Source organism: Pseudonaja textilis, chromosome 2, assembly GCF_049901715.1.
Source record: "Pseudonaja textilis isolate UNSWEBS1 chromosome 2, rPseTex1.2, whole genome shotgun sequence".
Classification (NCBI taxonomy): domain Eukaryota; kingdom Metazoa; phylum Chordata; class Lepidosauria; order Squamata; family Elapidae; genus Pseudonaja; species Pseudonaja textilis.
Genome location: NC_141991.1, coordinates 175,535,060 through 175,551,779, shown reverse-complemented (window position 1 = coordinate 175,551,779; position 16,720 = coordinate 175,535,060). Strand labels below are relative to the sequence as shown.

At 34.7% G+C, this 16,720-nt stretch overlaps 1 protein-coding gene across 1 annotated transcript in view; it reads right to left on the bottom strand.

Annotated features, from left to right (window-relative positions):
• SHOC1 (shortage in chiasmata 1) overlaps positions 1–11,605 on the bottom strand; it is a 55,238-nt gene extending 43,633 nt beyond the window's left edge. The window contains exons 1-4 of the mRNA XM_087923205.1: positions 11,549–11,605; positions 10,436–10,565; positions 6,623–6,704; positions 355–533 (exon numbers count right to left, since the gene is read on the bottom strand). Coding sequence (XP_087779331.1) covers positions 355–533; positions 6,623–6,704; positions 10,436–10,565; positions 11,549–11,605 — 448 coding nt within the window. The remainder of the gene's footprint in view (positions 1–354; positions 534–6,622; positions 6,705–10,435; positions 10,566–11,548) is intronic.
• Between the last annotated feature and the right edge of the window lie 5,115 nt (positions 11,606–16,720).

Genomic DNA, 16,720 nt, shown 5'->3' with positions numbered 1-16,720 from the left:
TATCCGCTGCCGATATCACCCCTGTTGCAGACACGGGTGCACTGCGGACCACCAAAATTTTCTCATGCACCACCAGTGGTCCACAGATCACCGGTTAGTGATCTCTGCTCTAATGAGTAGGGCAGAATGCGACTCTAATTTACCTCAAGGAGAGAAGAAAATTTATCACAGTTTTCAAAGTGTAATAAAACAGAATTAAACACATATAAACACATGCCTGTTTTGGGAAAACCTTTTAAACTGTTTTGCTATATGTAGGTAAACAATTAATCAGGCATGTACAATTTTGTACTTGTACGCCATGCCACAGTAATTTAGAAATTTTGGCCATATGAAATATTGAATGAAATTTACCTTCTTGTTGTTTAAGTGCAACTGGAGCATAATCCAGCTGCAAGCGATCTCTATCAGCCCTCTTGTCAAGTTTCATAAGCATATAATCTTGTGTACTGAATTGAGAAGAAGGATTTGAACTTGGAATAATTTCAACATCTTCACTAGGAGTATGGAACACAGTATTTGAAACAGGTTTCCTGAATAGTAAAGAGTTCAAATATTTTAGTCCATGAAATACCTTAATGGTCTGTACTCGTTACTTATTTCTGACAGATTTGCAAAGTCCTGAGATTGTTAGTTACTTACCTAGCAACTTCATAATAATGATATCTATTCCATTCTACTCTAGTAAAGACAGAATCTGGACTCATATAGACTTTATACCAGTTCAAAAGTAGCTCCAGTCTCTCTGGTCCCACAATATTAGTTGTGTTTGGCATTTTAACCAATTTATTTTTGGCAGGTCAAATGTTTAATTCAAATTGTCCAGGTATCTGTCTATTTTTTCTTCTTTTGGTAGGTACAAAATAGCAATGGTGCAAAATATTAGGCTGCTTTTTAATATTTTCTCCTTTTATGAGAAGTTACTGGGCTTAAAGGAATTTTGATTATTCCAGTTGAAGAACAGTAAAATTGTTATGGAAGAGCCCAGACAAGAGTTCTAGTTTTGTAACCTAAAAAGAATGAGCTTTATTTAAATCCTTTCTCCCCCACCCCAGCCAATGCTGTAACCTATAACCATGGTGAAATAAATTAGTAAAATAATATAAGTACAGAGCTGACGTAATATCATTCCACTTTTACAATTCTCAGCAGGCGTTTAATAATTGGTAAACAAATATTTTCATTCTACTACTGAGAGACAGTTTGGTATAGTGGTCAAGGCAGAAAGGCAAGAAATTAAGGGCAGGCATAAGTGCACAATCGTGCCTACCGTCCCTGTCCTATTGTCCCCAATTATTAGTTCCTATTTCTTGTATTTAAACTTATGTTTATTCTTGTTTCTGTTGTATTGTAAGCTTTTGACAAATAAATAAAACAAATAAATAAAAATAAAGGATAGTTTTAGTTTTACTTTAGAGAGAAAGCCAGCTGGATTACCTTATACCAACCAGTTTCTTTCATATCTAGGAAGGAGGTAATGGCAAACCACTTCTGGAAAACCTTGCTAAGAAATTTGCTATGCAGATTTTCATAGATGTTCTTTGCATCATTGGATATTAAACTGAAGGTACCTCGATTCTAACCCATAGAATAATTCAACTGTGCTGTTTTGCTTTGTTTAGTCACAGTAGTTTCTGTCAGAGCATAGCAGCTGCTTATAACAGGATGGATTTATTAATCAAGGTGGATTGGATCCACTCTGACATTTCATTAAAATGAAGTGATGCAACTATATCTCTAAATAAGGCAGAAATATATCTTCATGAAGTGAGGTATCCTATCAAGGACACAGTTTTCAGAATTCTACACAAGTTGTACTAAAATGAACTGTAGTTATGAAAGTAATAGTAATTAATTGTTTCTCCAGACTGGCAGTTCAGACACAATAATATAAAAATGGAGCAGGCATGAATGGAAAAAAGACAAAAGCCAGGAGTCTTATAAAAAAGATCCCTTTGGGAAGTAGATGAGAAGCAATCAGGTTGTTAAGGATTAAAGGAGAAATGTCACCATAAAATGGAAAAGGACGCTGTATGCTGAGCATACTGAAAGCACCTCTTAATCCCACTGAAAGCTACTAGACTTGTAAAGCAACAAGCCAAATGCAACTACCAAACCCTTGTGAAAGAATAAAACAAGGGTTGGGGTAATAAAAAGATTCTGAAGCCCACCAACTCTTGGAGTCATCCTGGATCAAGACTTGGTGGCTGTCTTTCTAGACTCTAGTTAATGCCTAGCAGTCTACAAACAAAATGTTAAAAAGATATGATATTTCTGTAGTTACTTACCAAGCACACCCAAATTATATTAAAGTAACTAAAATACCTTTACAATCCCCAAGACATGTCACAAATTTTGAGCACCCCTAATGTTTGGAAATTGAAAACTGAAGAATTTGACATGCCCTACTAGTTTAGAAACAGGTAGGTCAAGTAGGTATGAACATGTGAATGTCTTAGAGAGCAACTATAAATCATAATAAATATAGTTTTGCTATCATTGTGAATTAATTGGATTTTGTGTATTCCATCAGAATCTGACATGCCTTAGTGTTTGGATGAAAGTTATTTCCTAATTATTTGCCTAATTTTCTAATTAGTGTGTTCCAAATATTTTTCTGGCTGTTGATCCACACTGTCTATCTTGTATGCTCTAGGCCAGGGCTGTCAAACTCACGGCCCGTGGGTCAGATGTGCTGGCCACGCCTGAGCCCGATTTAGTGAAAGGGAAAAAGTTGTGATACGTCACATAACACCGCTGTGACAACACGAGTTTGACACCTATTTGGAACACCCAGGCAGAGAGCAAGAGGGGCAGAGAGATCTCATATGTGTGAAGGAGTGCCTATAAGTTGAACTTGGGAGCATGTGTAATGGCCCTATTTGGGTCTTTGTGTTCTTTGTATGTTCTGAAGATAACAAGACAAGCAGAAGTGAAAACAAGAGCAGGCCTGCTTCAAACTGCTTTGGGAAATGTCCTCAATGTCATAAATTTGGAAAAGGTCATTTAAATCATACCGTACTGTCCAATCTCTCCCTCAGGATATGAGTCTAAATTAAAGCACCCTTGAAGAGGGATATCAACCTCTGCCTGAATGAGCATGTCCAGTATATGGAAGTCAACCATTGCCAGTTTAAACTACTTTTACCATTAGAATATCTTCTGAACATTGAAGACAAACTGTCTTTCTATAACTTAAAAGCATTATTATATGTCCTGCATTCTGAGATATTAGAAAGTTATGTGACTCTGTAATAAATATATAATTTATTCATACCATTTATATATTGCCTGACTCCTACTGGCTCTAGGCCATGCATCAACCAATTCTGTCTTCAGCTATCTTCTCTGAAGCATGCCATCATGTTGCTATAAAAGGAGCTAAACAGCTAGGAGGTAAGACGGGGTGGGGTGGGAGAAGGCAGGAATCTTTTCAAATGGGAATATAGACTGCCCCTTGAAGCGCAAGGTAGTGATAAATTGGGATTTCTGTAGAAGCATTTGTTTCCACATCCGAGTATAAATGGCCCTGGCACAAAGATAGGTCACAATTGCAAAACATGACTTGATGAGTTTGGGTGGGATAAGAAAAAGGTGACATTTCCTCCAATAGTCAGAAGCACCATTGCCTGGAAGTTTTCAGCAATTTTCATCTGAAGGGGTGATATTAAAGCCTCTCCTTTCCCTAGCAATTGTGCCTGTAAAATGCAATGAATGAGCATGTGTTTAAATGCAGCAGAAAGGAGACCTGTTATTTCTTCTTTTGTATAGTATACATGCTATCACAAGTACAATTCTCTAAGTTTTAAATGTATATTATACTATTTTGTGCCACTTTCTCTGGGAAGTAAAACTCTATTTAAACTCTTCTGACAATTAAGTGTTAAAAAAGTCCATTTGGGAAAATAGAGGTTCCACTTAAACTGGAAATCTACTATACAAAGAATTCATCCAATACTATTAAGTCTAGCACGTTGGAGATTAAGATAAAAAACGTAGGAATTCCATCAAGGGGTGTTTGAGAAAATCACTTTTTCTTAGAGCAGAGTTTGAAAATCATTCTCTTTTTGAAATAACTGGATTAGAGGCTGTATGTTATCTCTTATACAAATATGTTTATAAATTTTTGTAAATATATTTGTATAAGAGATAACACACAATGTTGCCCATCAAAATGCAAGAAAGAAGTGATGAGTGGAAGATAATTAAAGAGAGATCCAGCCTAGAATCAAGAAGAAATTTCCTGACAGTGAAAATAATTAACCAGTGGAATGGAAGTTGTGTGTGCTCCGTCATTGGAGATTTTCCAAGAAGAGCCTGGACAGCAATTTGTTCACAATAGCATAGGTCTCTTCCAACCCTATTATTCTATGTTATAAAACAGTAAGCAACAATTATTGCCACCTACAAACAATTTTAAATTATCAATAGCTCAAACAAGATATTGTCAAATTTCTGACAATGTTTGAATCTTGTTTAATTTTTGCTTGTACTACTTTGTTATAACCTACGGATTTACAGCATGAAACATATATTACTGCTCTTTTTATATTTATCTGAAGCTTGTGCTGCTTGTTATAAAATGATGAAATATTGTAAATTAATATGTCACAGATCAATCCTAACTTCTGCCTATTCAATGCAACTAGTGTAAATTGTTCCCATGATATTCACTTTTTTAAAGCAATAGGTAATGTATGTTCTAGTGGCTTAAAACACCAGGCTAGAAACTAGGGCACTATGACTTCTAGATTTATCTTAAACATAAAAACTGGCTGGATGACTGGGCCAGTTACTCTGTTTTAGCCCCACAATATTAGGCCCAGGCAACAAATTGGCCAGACAATTCCAAATCCCCCAAAACTGGATTACCCTGACAGAAAAATGCTAGGGAAAAAAATCTGTTAAATTACCTCTTCCACTGGAACCAGTTGGAAGAAAACTAATCTGGTCTGAAGTAAAGAACTGAAGAATCTCAGTCTGTGTTGGTTGAGCAGCAAAGGTGGTATTCAGTAGGTTCTGACCAGTTCTGGAGAACTGGTAGCGGAAATTTTGAGTAGTTCAGAGAACCAGCAAATACCACTTCTGACTGGAGATTTTACAGTATCCTTCCCCTGCCACGCCCACCAAGCCATGCCCACAAACCCGATAGTAAAAATTTTTTGAATCCCACCACTGTTGAGCAGAATAGCGATCTGAATCCAGCAGCTTCAAGACATATTTTGATGAATGAAATAGATCCTACTGAATTTCTGCCCTTTCCAAATTTTGGAATATAGACTATTTGATATATTATAATTACTATATTATAATATATAGTTATTTGATGAGCAATGATAGCCCAGTAGGAAAATGCCTCTCTGATGATTGCTGAATGGGTCAACAGTTACTAATGGCTTTATATTTCTTTTCACGGGTACATTTTCTTCAACAAAGATCAGATTTAAAAACCATTCCTTTTTCTTTTAAATGTTACTGTATGTCTGAAACTAATTTTTTTCACTTTCCAATCAATATTTTGGCTAAATAACAATAATGTTAGCAGAAAATCAATGCAATTTCTAGAAAACAAGAGAATCTAAAATATAAAAAAGTATTAATGTATTATTTTAGCTTATTTGTTGTCCACTTGTAAAGACTGATTGAACTGTTTAAAAATAACATTTTGCTATTATGTATTAGCTCTGAAGAGAAGAGGGTTTTTTTCATTAATGACAAATCAGTGTTAGACAATTAATAATTTAAATAGTCTAAAATATTATTTTAACAAATTGATTCAGATTTCTTCTATGAACAATGTTCTTTCCTCTATTAACAATTTGTAATTATCTTTAAATGAATGTCATCTTGTTTTGCCTCTCATTTGTCTACACATAAATATCTAAATGCCATGACAATCTTCTCATCCATTTTTTATTTTATTATGAGATGTAAATCTTGATTCTGGCTTGCTTCCTTTGAACCTGCTACTGTCAGGCCCGATGAACTAGGATGACACAGGGAATTGATCAGAATATGTTTATTACTATTTGCCTACTGACAGGAATTTCACCAGACTAATAATGCACTTACTACAGAAAGTGCTAAATAAGCATTGCAAGATTTAGTTAGGATTTGCTTTCTGTTGCTTTTTCCCCATCAGCAATTAAAGGCTAGCCAGTCTTTTCACTTCTCCTTTCCCTTCAGCTCCAGATTCCATTACAGCTAGAGAAATAACGTATCAGGTAGTTTAATAAGTTATAGACGAGAAGGTTAATATACTAAAAATCTTCTCATTTACCAAGGCAACAAGTCACATTCCCAATCCTTCATTTTGACATGGCAATAATTCTGCAATTAGACTTTCTCAAACTACACCAGCTGACCCTACCATGAGATATCAAAAATAAGGACAAGTTAAGGATCCTCTCCAATAAGACCATGAATTTCCACCTCAAACACAAGGCAGCAATACCATGCTGTTTCTGAATTAGTAATTGCTGCCTTGAAAAAAAAATTCTCTAACCTGAAGTAACCTTTGTCCCATTATCAGGTTGCTGGCACCTTCATTTGGAAAATCCCTATGTAAATTAATTTTGGAATGCAACATTGAGTGTCACTTCGAACTTAAAAGAAGACTCACTTCTCTAAGAAATCTTCAGTGAAGAGACATTTTTTCCAAATATCAGCTACTGAAATATTCATCACAGTGGAATCAGCTAAAGCTAGAGCCAAAAAACAAAATAGTCAGAAAAAAACTACAAGTAACTATTTATTTATCTTTCAAGGAGAAATCTTAAAAAATTAAATAAACATTTTAATGAAGATAGTCTACAGAATTCTTGAGGTAGACAAATAGCTGGTATAGCTAATTTTAATAATGTTCACAGTATTTACAGAGATTTTACACATCGTACAAATAACATTTTTCTGGTCATATGGTGTAGAGCAAATCTCAAAATCAAGACATTATAATATTCTGGAAATGTAACCTATTTTTAAAAAAATCTGCACATTTTTAGCAGTTGCAAATGAACAGGTAGGAAGGACAATGAATATCAGTACAGTAGTCAGTGCAATACAACTCTTAAATTAATGAAAGCAGAGTATATAAAATTGCTTGTCCCACTAAAAAGATTGTTAAAAAATAAACGATTGATAGTTATAGAATGGTGTTGTTTGCTTTTCCCACAAAATTACTATAATGAGCCATTCTGAATGCATATCAAAATGTATGTCTGAAAACAGTATTTCGTTATAATTGCTGAATGGATCAGATTCTACAGAAGTTCAGGGAAAGCAAGTAAGGACAACCCAAAAAATTAGAGAGAGAGAAAAAAATAAAAACATCAGCTTATCCATTGGCAATCTGAATCTCTTGATCCACCTATCTGTAAAATTAGGACAGCTAAGCTAATCACTACAAGAAGTAGTAAGTCATAGTGTATTGTATAAATTTGCACCCATCTTCCTATGTATCTTGTTTTTCTTGTTCCCAGCATATATGCTATCTCTGATGCTTTAATCTGCACAGTGTTTTGTTCTATTGCAACAGCATAGTTTAGAGTCTTAGCCACTGTCTCTTAAGAATTTCATATTCAAAAATCAATTTGTAGTACATAATTTGTGCATAAAACTAGTACAACTTGGGACTTCGTCTTTGCTCATGGAATACAGACTGTAAACATTTTTAAAAAAAACTTTTTTAAGGTAGAAACCCCACTAGTGATTTGCAACATCTTTGAGACTAGAGCCATCCAACTATTGTAGGGCCAAAATAACAATAATGAGGACATTGCCTCAGTAATGGATGGATGATGCTAGAAGACATAATAGACAAATAATGGATATCCTGTGAAATAAGGAGAATGGTTTGAGATAGAATCTTACATCCTAAAGTTAGCTCACTCAGTTATCATAGCATCACAGCAATGAAAATAAATTACAATACCTATGAAGCCAATAAAAGGGGAAAATCAAGATAAAAGAGGACAAGATAGCAAGGACAGATCAGATGGAAACAAAGCAAGGGGGCTCATTGTCCTTCATCAAAAGCCATAAGTCGATGGCTCTTTTAAAAAATAGCAGAGTAGATACCATGTTCTAGATCTTTATATAAATAAGAATAGCTATATTGTGGAACTTCCGGTCTGAGCTTCTTCGACGACAGACTGAAACTGCGTCTCTGCGCAGTTTCAATCCGTCCTCACCGCTGGAGTGCCCCAAACCAGCTGGTTTCGGGGCTAAGCCACCCCGTAGAGGTGGTGAAGAAGGGGGAGACAGCCTGCAGGGTTGAGGAGAGCCACATCTCTCCTCCCCAGCTGGCCATTACTCCCTTTCCTGAAGGCGGTTGTAGCGGTGGTCAGAAATAGCCACCACAAAGAAGAACTTGACCGGAAAAGAATGTGCAGGAGGAAGATAAGAAGAGAAAGTTTTGGTTGACCGGGTCAAACAGCAAAACCAACAAATAAGATACCCTGGAATTGAAACTATTAAAAAAAAAACAATAACATTTTTCCCTAAGATTTCTAAGCTGCGAAGGTGAGAGAAAAGGAAAGGATTTGGTTTTTTTTTCTCCTTTTCCTATACTGATAATTAAGAGACTTAAGCAAGAAATTGGAAAAAAATCCACTTAATAGGCATTTAATGCTGAAAATAAAAAGTCAAAGGGATAATAAAGATTTCTGGATAATTAAAAGCTTTTGAAAACAGGAAATGAGAGAAAAAGAATAAAAGGGCAGGATCTGGAAGGGAGGAGACTGCCTGGAATTAAAAAAAACTTACAGCAAAATCTCAACAAGACTTCCAAAAGATACATCTTAACTAAAACATCGCAACAAAATAGTAAAACCCCAGGAAGAGAAAATGAAAAAAGAAATAAGAAGAAACAGCTTGGGACTATTTGGATTACTTGGTGATCTCTGGATTCTTGGTTATTGCATTTGAATGACTAAAATCAATCGGGTGGTTGTTTAAAACTGTTTAAAATGGCTCCACTTTTAGAAGAACTGAAAATGGAACTTAAAAAGTACAAAGAAGATGCACAAGAAGGAAGAGGTTCTTTTGGCTTCGTATTTCAGTTTTTAGAAATGGAGATTTGGAACTATGAGAAACAACAAGAAATGCCTGCAGAACAAGAAGATTGGGACAAAAAAGAAGCCATCTTTAATGAACAAGTAATCTTAGGTGGGGGAAAAAAAAGGAAAGGGGGGAAAGAGAATGCAAAATTTAAGATTGGGAAAAACAACCCCAAAAAAGAATAGAATGAAAAATAAGTATAAAATCAGAAAGCAACAGAAGAGGGAAATGCAGAAGAGAGAATTAGAAGTAGAGAGACAAGGGGGTAAAAAGGGGAGGGAGAAGAAGAGAGGGAAGAAAGGAAAAGAATTTATAAAGGACAAAAACAAAATATAGAGAAACAGGTCCTATTTAGAGATAATGGGTGAAAACTTAATGGAAAAAGGGATTCTGCAAAAGTACATAAGATAGTATTGTTATATTAGAAATAGAAATAATTTCAGAAAATATGAAACAATATATGATTAAAATGTTTGATAAAATAGATATCGTAACATAGTGGAATGCTTGTCAATAAATAAATGTAACAAAATGAATATTTCATGATTTACAAAACATATGTGAAGAGAAATAAGGGAAAAATTAATTATGGAGATTATATGTGTCTTTAAGGAAGTATGATATTTAATTGAAAAGAAATGTTCAAGATGTTAAGCCTTTAATGATTATTAATGAGAGAACTGAATTGGAATGGAATGAGGGTTTATAATTACATATATTTATAATCCTTTTTTAAAAAAGAATATAGTGTGTATCATAAGAATGTACCAAGCAGAATTCGATTGGAAGTTATGTATTATGTATTATATTGAAGGTCATAACCTTAAGATATATATTGAAGTTTAAATAAGAGTTGAATATATGGATATAATTAAAAGATATAAAGGTGTCATACTCCAATTAGTAATTACAGGAGAAAATTTGTTTAATGAGAAAAGATAATATGAAATTGAAACAGAACAGACAACAGTATAAATATAATGATTTGAATTGAGATGAAATAATCAAAATAAAATTGAGAAAATTAAAAGAGGGGAAAAACTATATAGAAAATGTAGAATAGTATAAGATATGGAATAGAACACAAAAATGAGCATGAAATTGAGTTTGTGTCTGTATAAAGAAGTTCAAGCCGGGACCATGCTATTTTCAAAAAAGATGTTTTACTTGTATTTTGTGTGTGTGAAAACCCAAATAAAACTTTATTAAAAAAAAGAATAGATATATTCTGAACAATTATTTTAATTATGTGAGAGCTATGGGCTGTTATAGCCTATTGAGAAAATGTATTTCTTCCACAAGTTAATAACATACTTTCACTTGCAGCAAAGCTATTACATTTAAAGAACACAACATGAGAAAGTTAAATATTACATACCTCTTGTCCAGGGTCTTCTATATTTATTATCAGCCAATTTTCCATCATGATAGTAATGTATATCCTGGTATAAACTAAAAGGAAAGTGAATTGATAACAACTGAAAAGTAATTTTCTCTTTTGCCAGTTTCTGTAGAAGAAAAATAGACCACATGATCCTAAGTAAAGTTTTTCCAAATTGCATTTAAATCAACTTGATTAAATGCAGAAATTCACAGTTAGCTCCTACTTTTCATAGATCAGTAAAGCTAAAATTTAAGTCACACTGGTGTATTTTGTAACTTTTATATGTTAATTTTAAAGTAAGGCTTTAAATGTAAAATAAAATGTTTAGTGGGCTTGTTTTTTAGTTGGGTGTCATACCCGTCGGAGTCTGAATCCGAGGAGGAAGATGAACAGCTGACAGGGAGTGGGAGTGTGGCTCCGTTGGCTGTGGAGGAAACTGGGGAAGTGCAAAGTCTGGCTGGGCAGAGCAGAGAAGAGGTAGAATAAGGGAAAGGGAGCTCAGAGGAAGACCCAGGCCTACCCCCTCTCCATCCTAGAGCACAACCCACCTTGCTCTCTTCTCCATTCCTCCCTAGGAATGGAGAAGAGAGCAAGGTGGGTTGTATGCCTTACGGGGGAGGAAAGGACCCTGATTCTCTTCATTAGCCACAGCTGGGAAGAGAGTTTAAAAGAGATGCATGCTGAGTGCAGCAGCTGCTGGGAGCAAACATGAGTTTATCTTGTGTTGACTTTGGTTATCTGTGTTCCTGGCATCTTCCCAGCCGTGTTGAGTTATTGCCCTGTCTTCACGTCTGGAATTCTTGCTCTTGCCCTGCCGGACTAATTATCTCATTTTGCCTTGATTGGACTTATAGTTACAGTTTTTGTTGACCACATTTTGGGCTTGATTCTCTGCAGCCAAAGGCTTGGAGAGTTTTTCTCCAGCCAGAAGGTAACCAGGATATTGGGGGCAAAGTTGGAGCTAATAAAGGGACTCCTACTAATTATCTGATTGTGTTACCTTTGTGCCACACCCTGGGTCATCACATTGGGTATATTTAAGACTATAGCTCTGATTATACAGTAATATTAAACAAGATGATTATCCCAGACATTTAGATAGCATACCTCATAAGAATAGTCAATTGCATGAAACTTTACAGGTGAAAACAAAGTATTTCTCATTTTGTGATACATTTTCAAATTTAACTGTCTGAAATAAGAAAATAGAAAAGATGGTCATCCTGTACATAAATTACGTACCATTACCTTTTACACTTTGTAATAGATCTTTTACATACAAAAACCAAGAGGAAAATTAAATTATTTTTATTAGGAAAATTACTATTGCATAATTTGCTATGCTGTTTCTGCAGTTGCAGAAAGGCTTAGTGGGTTTTTGGAGACAGACAACATGATTGTACACAGCAAGAACTTTTAAGATAGAATTGGGGTGATTTAATATAAAGTTAATTTGCAGCATACTTGATGCATGGACATATACAGTCATTATGATTTTAATTTTCAATTATTTCATGAAGAATGTTCTACCATTTACATTAAATAAAATTATTTGACAATTTGATAAGCATAATAGGACATATAGAAACTGAACCAATGTTAAAAGTCTGTGGAAAAGTGTTAGTGGAAGCACAATAATTAATTAACCCTTGCTTTAGACCAGAAAACAGCTTGTAATCATTTGAGTCCAGTTGCAAAGCTAATGTTTCTTCCACTCCTCATCGTATTGATAATGCTTTTTTGGTGAAGTCAACCATTTTAGGCAGAAGAAAGGCAGGATTAAACACCTTATCACAGTGTATACCAAAATCCTGTAATGTTTGCATTACATGATACAAAATCAACATACACCCCTCCATAGACCAGTAGTTCTGAAATTATATCATTTAATTGTTCCAGTCTCAAGTAATGTCATACCTGGACAAAAATATCACAGGCACTGTTGTTTTTACTTAAAGGTCTGGGCAGTGGTAATCCCAAACTGAATCCTCAACTCATAAACAAGTATTTATAAACTGTTTCATTACACTCAGGAGAAGAAGTTCATATTGCCCTCTTTAAGAACACTGTCCTAGAGTAGATGAAAGATCATTATTTTCTCAACTTCATTAGCACCAGTGGGTCTAAGGCAGAAATATCTGAGGCCTCTTTCATATTATCAGCTTCATTTTGTAAGGGCTCTTTTATGTATTTATTTTGGTTTGGTTGGTTTCTATAACTACGTCTCTCACAAGAGTGGCTCTGGGCAGATGACAACATTTAAAAGAAATACAGTAAAACAATATAAAAAATAAACCACAACCCAGGAGTTAAACTACAGGCCGGTAACAACCATGTCACTTATATAATTCTAGGCATGACGTGAGGAAGCCTTTTGAAATATGTTTCATTTAATGAAAAAGGTTCCAGCATGAAAGAGGGAGGTTGAATTTTTTGTTTTGTTTTCCCCATTCCAATCCTTGAAAAAGCTGCTCTCTGAATCTCACAATTCAGGATTGCATGCTCTTCAAAAAAAAAGCAGAAAATCCCAAAAGTCCTTGGAAAGATTTTTGCCAGAATAGGGTTGTGTTGCTAGAAATATTAAATGAGTGTTACTCCTAATTTTAAAAGCCTCTTTCCATATTGGCTGGTAGTAGTAATAGTAGTAATAGTAGTAGTAGTAGTAGTAGTAGTAGTAGTAGTAGTACAGGTAGTCATCTTTTAGCAACTGCCTTGTTTAGCAATGTGGATTCAGAGATTACCTAGAAGACATGCTCCTAGATCAGATTGTCTGTGGGGTCAAGGACCTGAGACTTCAAATACGTTTGCTAGCTAAAAAAGACTTGACCTTTTGCTATAATGTTATGATGGTGATAAAAAAGCTACTTTACAACCAATCGTATTTATAACTTTTGCAGGTCAAAAAAGCAAAACTGAAGTAAAATCATAAGCACAGTTGCAGTTTCATGTAATGGCTGTTTTTTGGTGATGACTGAGTTACCAGTCCCCATTGTGGTTGCTAAACAAGGACTATTGGTACTTTAAACACTCACCAATGCTAAAACAGAATAGAATAGAATTCTTTATTGGCCAAGTGTGATTGGATACACAAGGAATTTGTCTTTGATGCATATGCTCTCAAGTGTGTACATAAAAAAAAAACATTCATCAAGAATCATATAAGTAACCCATTGAACATTTCATGTGGTAAAATCATGTATGCTATAGCTAGTGCATTCACAATTAACTTTATAATTTCAAAATAGATAAAACAGGATTACACACTGCAGTAAGGTAATTTTAAAATGCTGCAAGCAACGCAGTTTAAATTCTAATTAAGCGTAGTATTCATTTAACTCGCACAATGCTGCTGACCACCACGCAGGCTTCATTTCACATACTGTTGCTAGGCCCATAGACATATAATCTTACCATTCTAATTACATTTGATCTCATGCGACTAAACTGTTTCCACGGTTGCTTTTAAATCAATAAGGCTGTGACAAACCAGCTGAGACCTAAGTAGGCTTCTACCTCTTCAGCTCAGCTGAATCCTTAAGTATTTCTGGGGGGGGGAAAAAAAGCTTTGAAAGAAAGAACTATAAGATAACATTACCTCTCTTCAAATCACTTCCTAGTGAGGCCTTAACAGTGTTTGCCTCTGTTTTCTGTAGCTCGGCCTGGCCTTTAAATTCTGCGGTCTGAGGGAGAATCAGGATCTTGCTCCTGCACTGCTCAACTATGTGTGTTGTGTGTGTGTTTATATGTAAAAAAATCAACCAGACATAAGTAGGAATTGCTCCCCTATGTTAACACCTTAAATTTAGACATTTTGGAATCTGGAAGAAAAGATTCCCAAGACTTCGGAAAGCAACAGCTGAAATGGAGATAAGCAAACAGTATGAAAGATGAAAGGCATCGCATAAATATGTAAGTAGCTGCTAACGGCTGGAGGGAAAAGGGAAGGGATAATGTGTCACCAAATTCTCTTACACAGTCTTTCTTCTTGATTCTGGTTTTTTTATTTATTATTTTATTTGGCCTTTGGAATTTTAATTCTTCCTTCTTTTGTGCTTATAAACTTCTATGATGTCATCATAAAAAAAGGATTTTTAAAAAGGCCCATCTAAATGGAAGTGGAGACATGAGCAGATGCAGATGCTTTATGTCTCAGGAATATCCTTAGGCAATTATTTCACTCAAGCTCTGGGGGTACTGGAGGGCAACAGAATTAGGATTTGGGCCATTTTTACCCCCTTGGCCATCATTTCCCTTGTAGACCAGCCCACTCCCTCCATCTTTGGTACTCAAGGAAAATGCTCTTACTTTGAAATTTGAAAATGCTTCTCATATGACACAGGAGAGATGGAAAGTGTGCTTGTAATAAAACCATACTGAAGCTCTTTAAAAAAAAGAGTTAAGTAAAATTTACTTTTTAAAGTAAAATGTATTTACTTTTTTAAATGTAAAAATTCCTCCCCCCACATTTAACAACACAGGCTGCAGTTAGTAGGGATTCTCAATTTGGTGGATAGGATCTTTAGGCTGGCTTGATGCTGTAGCCGTAGTGATCAAGATTCAGCCCAGAACTAAGAATTTTCCTGACAGAACAATCAGTGGAATGATACAGAATCACCATCAATATTGCCATTGTCTATGTTCCTAAAAAAAAAATCATTTATTCTTTTAGTTCAATATGCAAAGGGTTGATCGCTAAATGTTTACTTAACATTTACTTAAAGTAGGAATCCCCAAACACTTCCGCTTATGGACTCCTTGATAAAGTTTCAGATTGTTCATTGACACCCCACCCCGCAAAGTTTGTTATATATGGATATGAATAAATATTACTTTGATATACTGTAAATACTAAAACAACAATGGTCTTTGGGACATGATATTGACAATCTTGGAGAACCCTAGCTTTAAGTAACCTAGGCAAAATGTAAATTATATTGGCAAGACTCCTTTATTTTTTTAAATATTCTTTTCCTTAGTACTTAATTTTTTCTTTATTTTGTGACAAAAATACACCTGAACATTTAATTTTTGTTATTAGGTTTATATCCTGTCTTACATTCAGTAATTCAAAGTAGAAATACATACTGCTCCCTCCAATGTTTAGTCCAACAAGCCTGTGAGGTAGGTGTGGCTGAAAGACAATGATTGACAGATATCTAATTAGCTTCAATAATAACAGAATCATAAGAGCCTGTTGCCTCTTACACAAAATAGCATCAATGTGAGAGTAAATCTTTTTCACATTTCTTCCTGTCTCTGGACTGAATTGTCATTGATTTTCTCTTGCTTGTTCTCCTGAATAGGCTTGCATTTCTTTGCGATGGTTTTCTTTGCACTTCTCTCTGTTCTGATACCTTTTCCATAAAGATATACAGCAGTGTCCTCTGGGTTACTGCCTGATGTATATGCTTTATAGCCAATGCAAATAGAGAATTCATTGAGAGTCATGGTTATGCAGGCAATAGTATAAAATACAATTGTTTGAAGATAATTTATTTTTTATTGATAAAACGGAATCTTCAGTAACAAAATTGCAGGAATGTGTAGGTATCAAATGCAAATTAGAAAAAGTGTTTCCTATCTAACATAAAGAACTCACTTAAAATTGTGCCAAGAAGTCACTGATAGTTACAGTGAGTTGAAATGTAATTTAATATTAATTTTCATAATCTAATATTTCATGATCTAATATTAATTGGTTAATTAAGGCTGCTGTCAAAATTAGTGATTGCAGGGTTGTTTTGATGGTGTTCAGGCAATGACTTGCCATGCATTGAGTATTAATTTAATAGCACTATTAGAAATTGCAGCACATTTGGATATATGAGCTTCACTTAAACTGAGTGTTTGGGATAAAATTAATATTTTAGAAGGTACTTATCTTTTTCTCCACCTTAGAAGATGGGTTTTTTTTGGGGGGGGGGGGGAAGGTGTTAAGATTTCATACTCATTTGCAGCCATATTCTTGATTAACATGTTTGTTTTTAAATCACCAAAACTCCAAAGTCATTCAACTTCTTCATCAGATGTTCCAAACTGTTTTTTTCTATCTTGCAAAAATATAACTGATTCATCCACAAAGACTCTTAACTTATAAGTCTCTTTTTTGATTTTCGCATCCATAATTTTGTCATCTTGTCTAATATCTCTGTTCAAAACCCCTAGGATGAAACTAAAAAGCAATGGTAACAAAGAACATTCTTGTCCTGTGCCCTTTTGAATCTCATGTGCTTTACACATATTAACAATAATACATGTATTTTGAGGTATACGGATTAA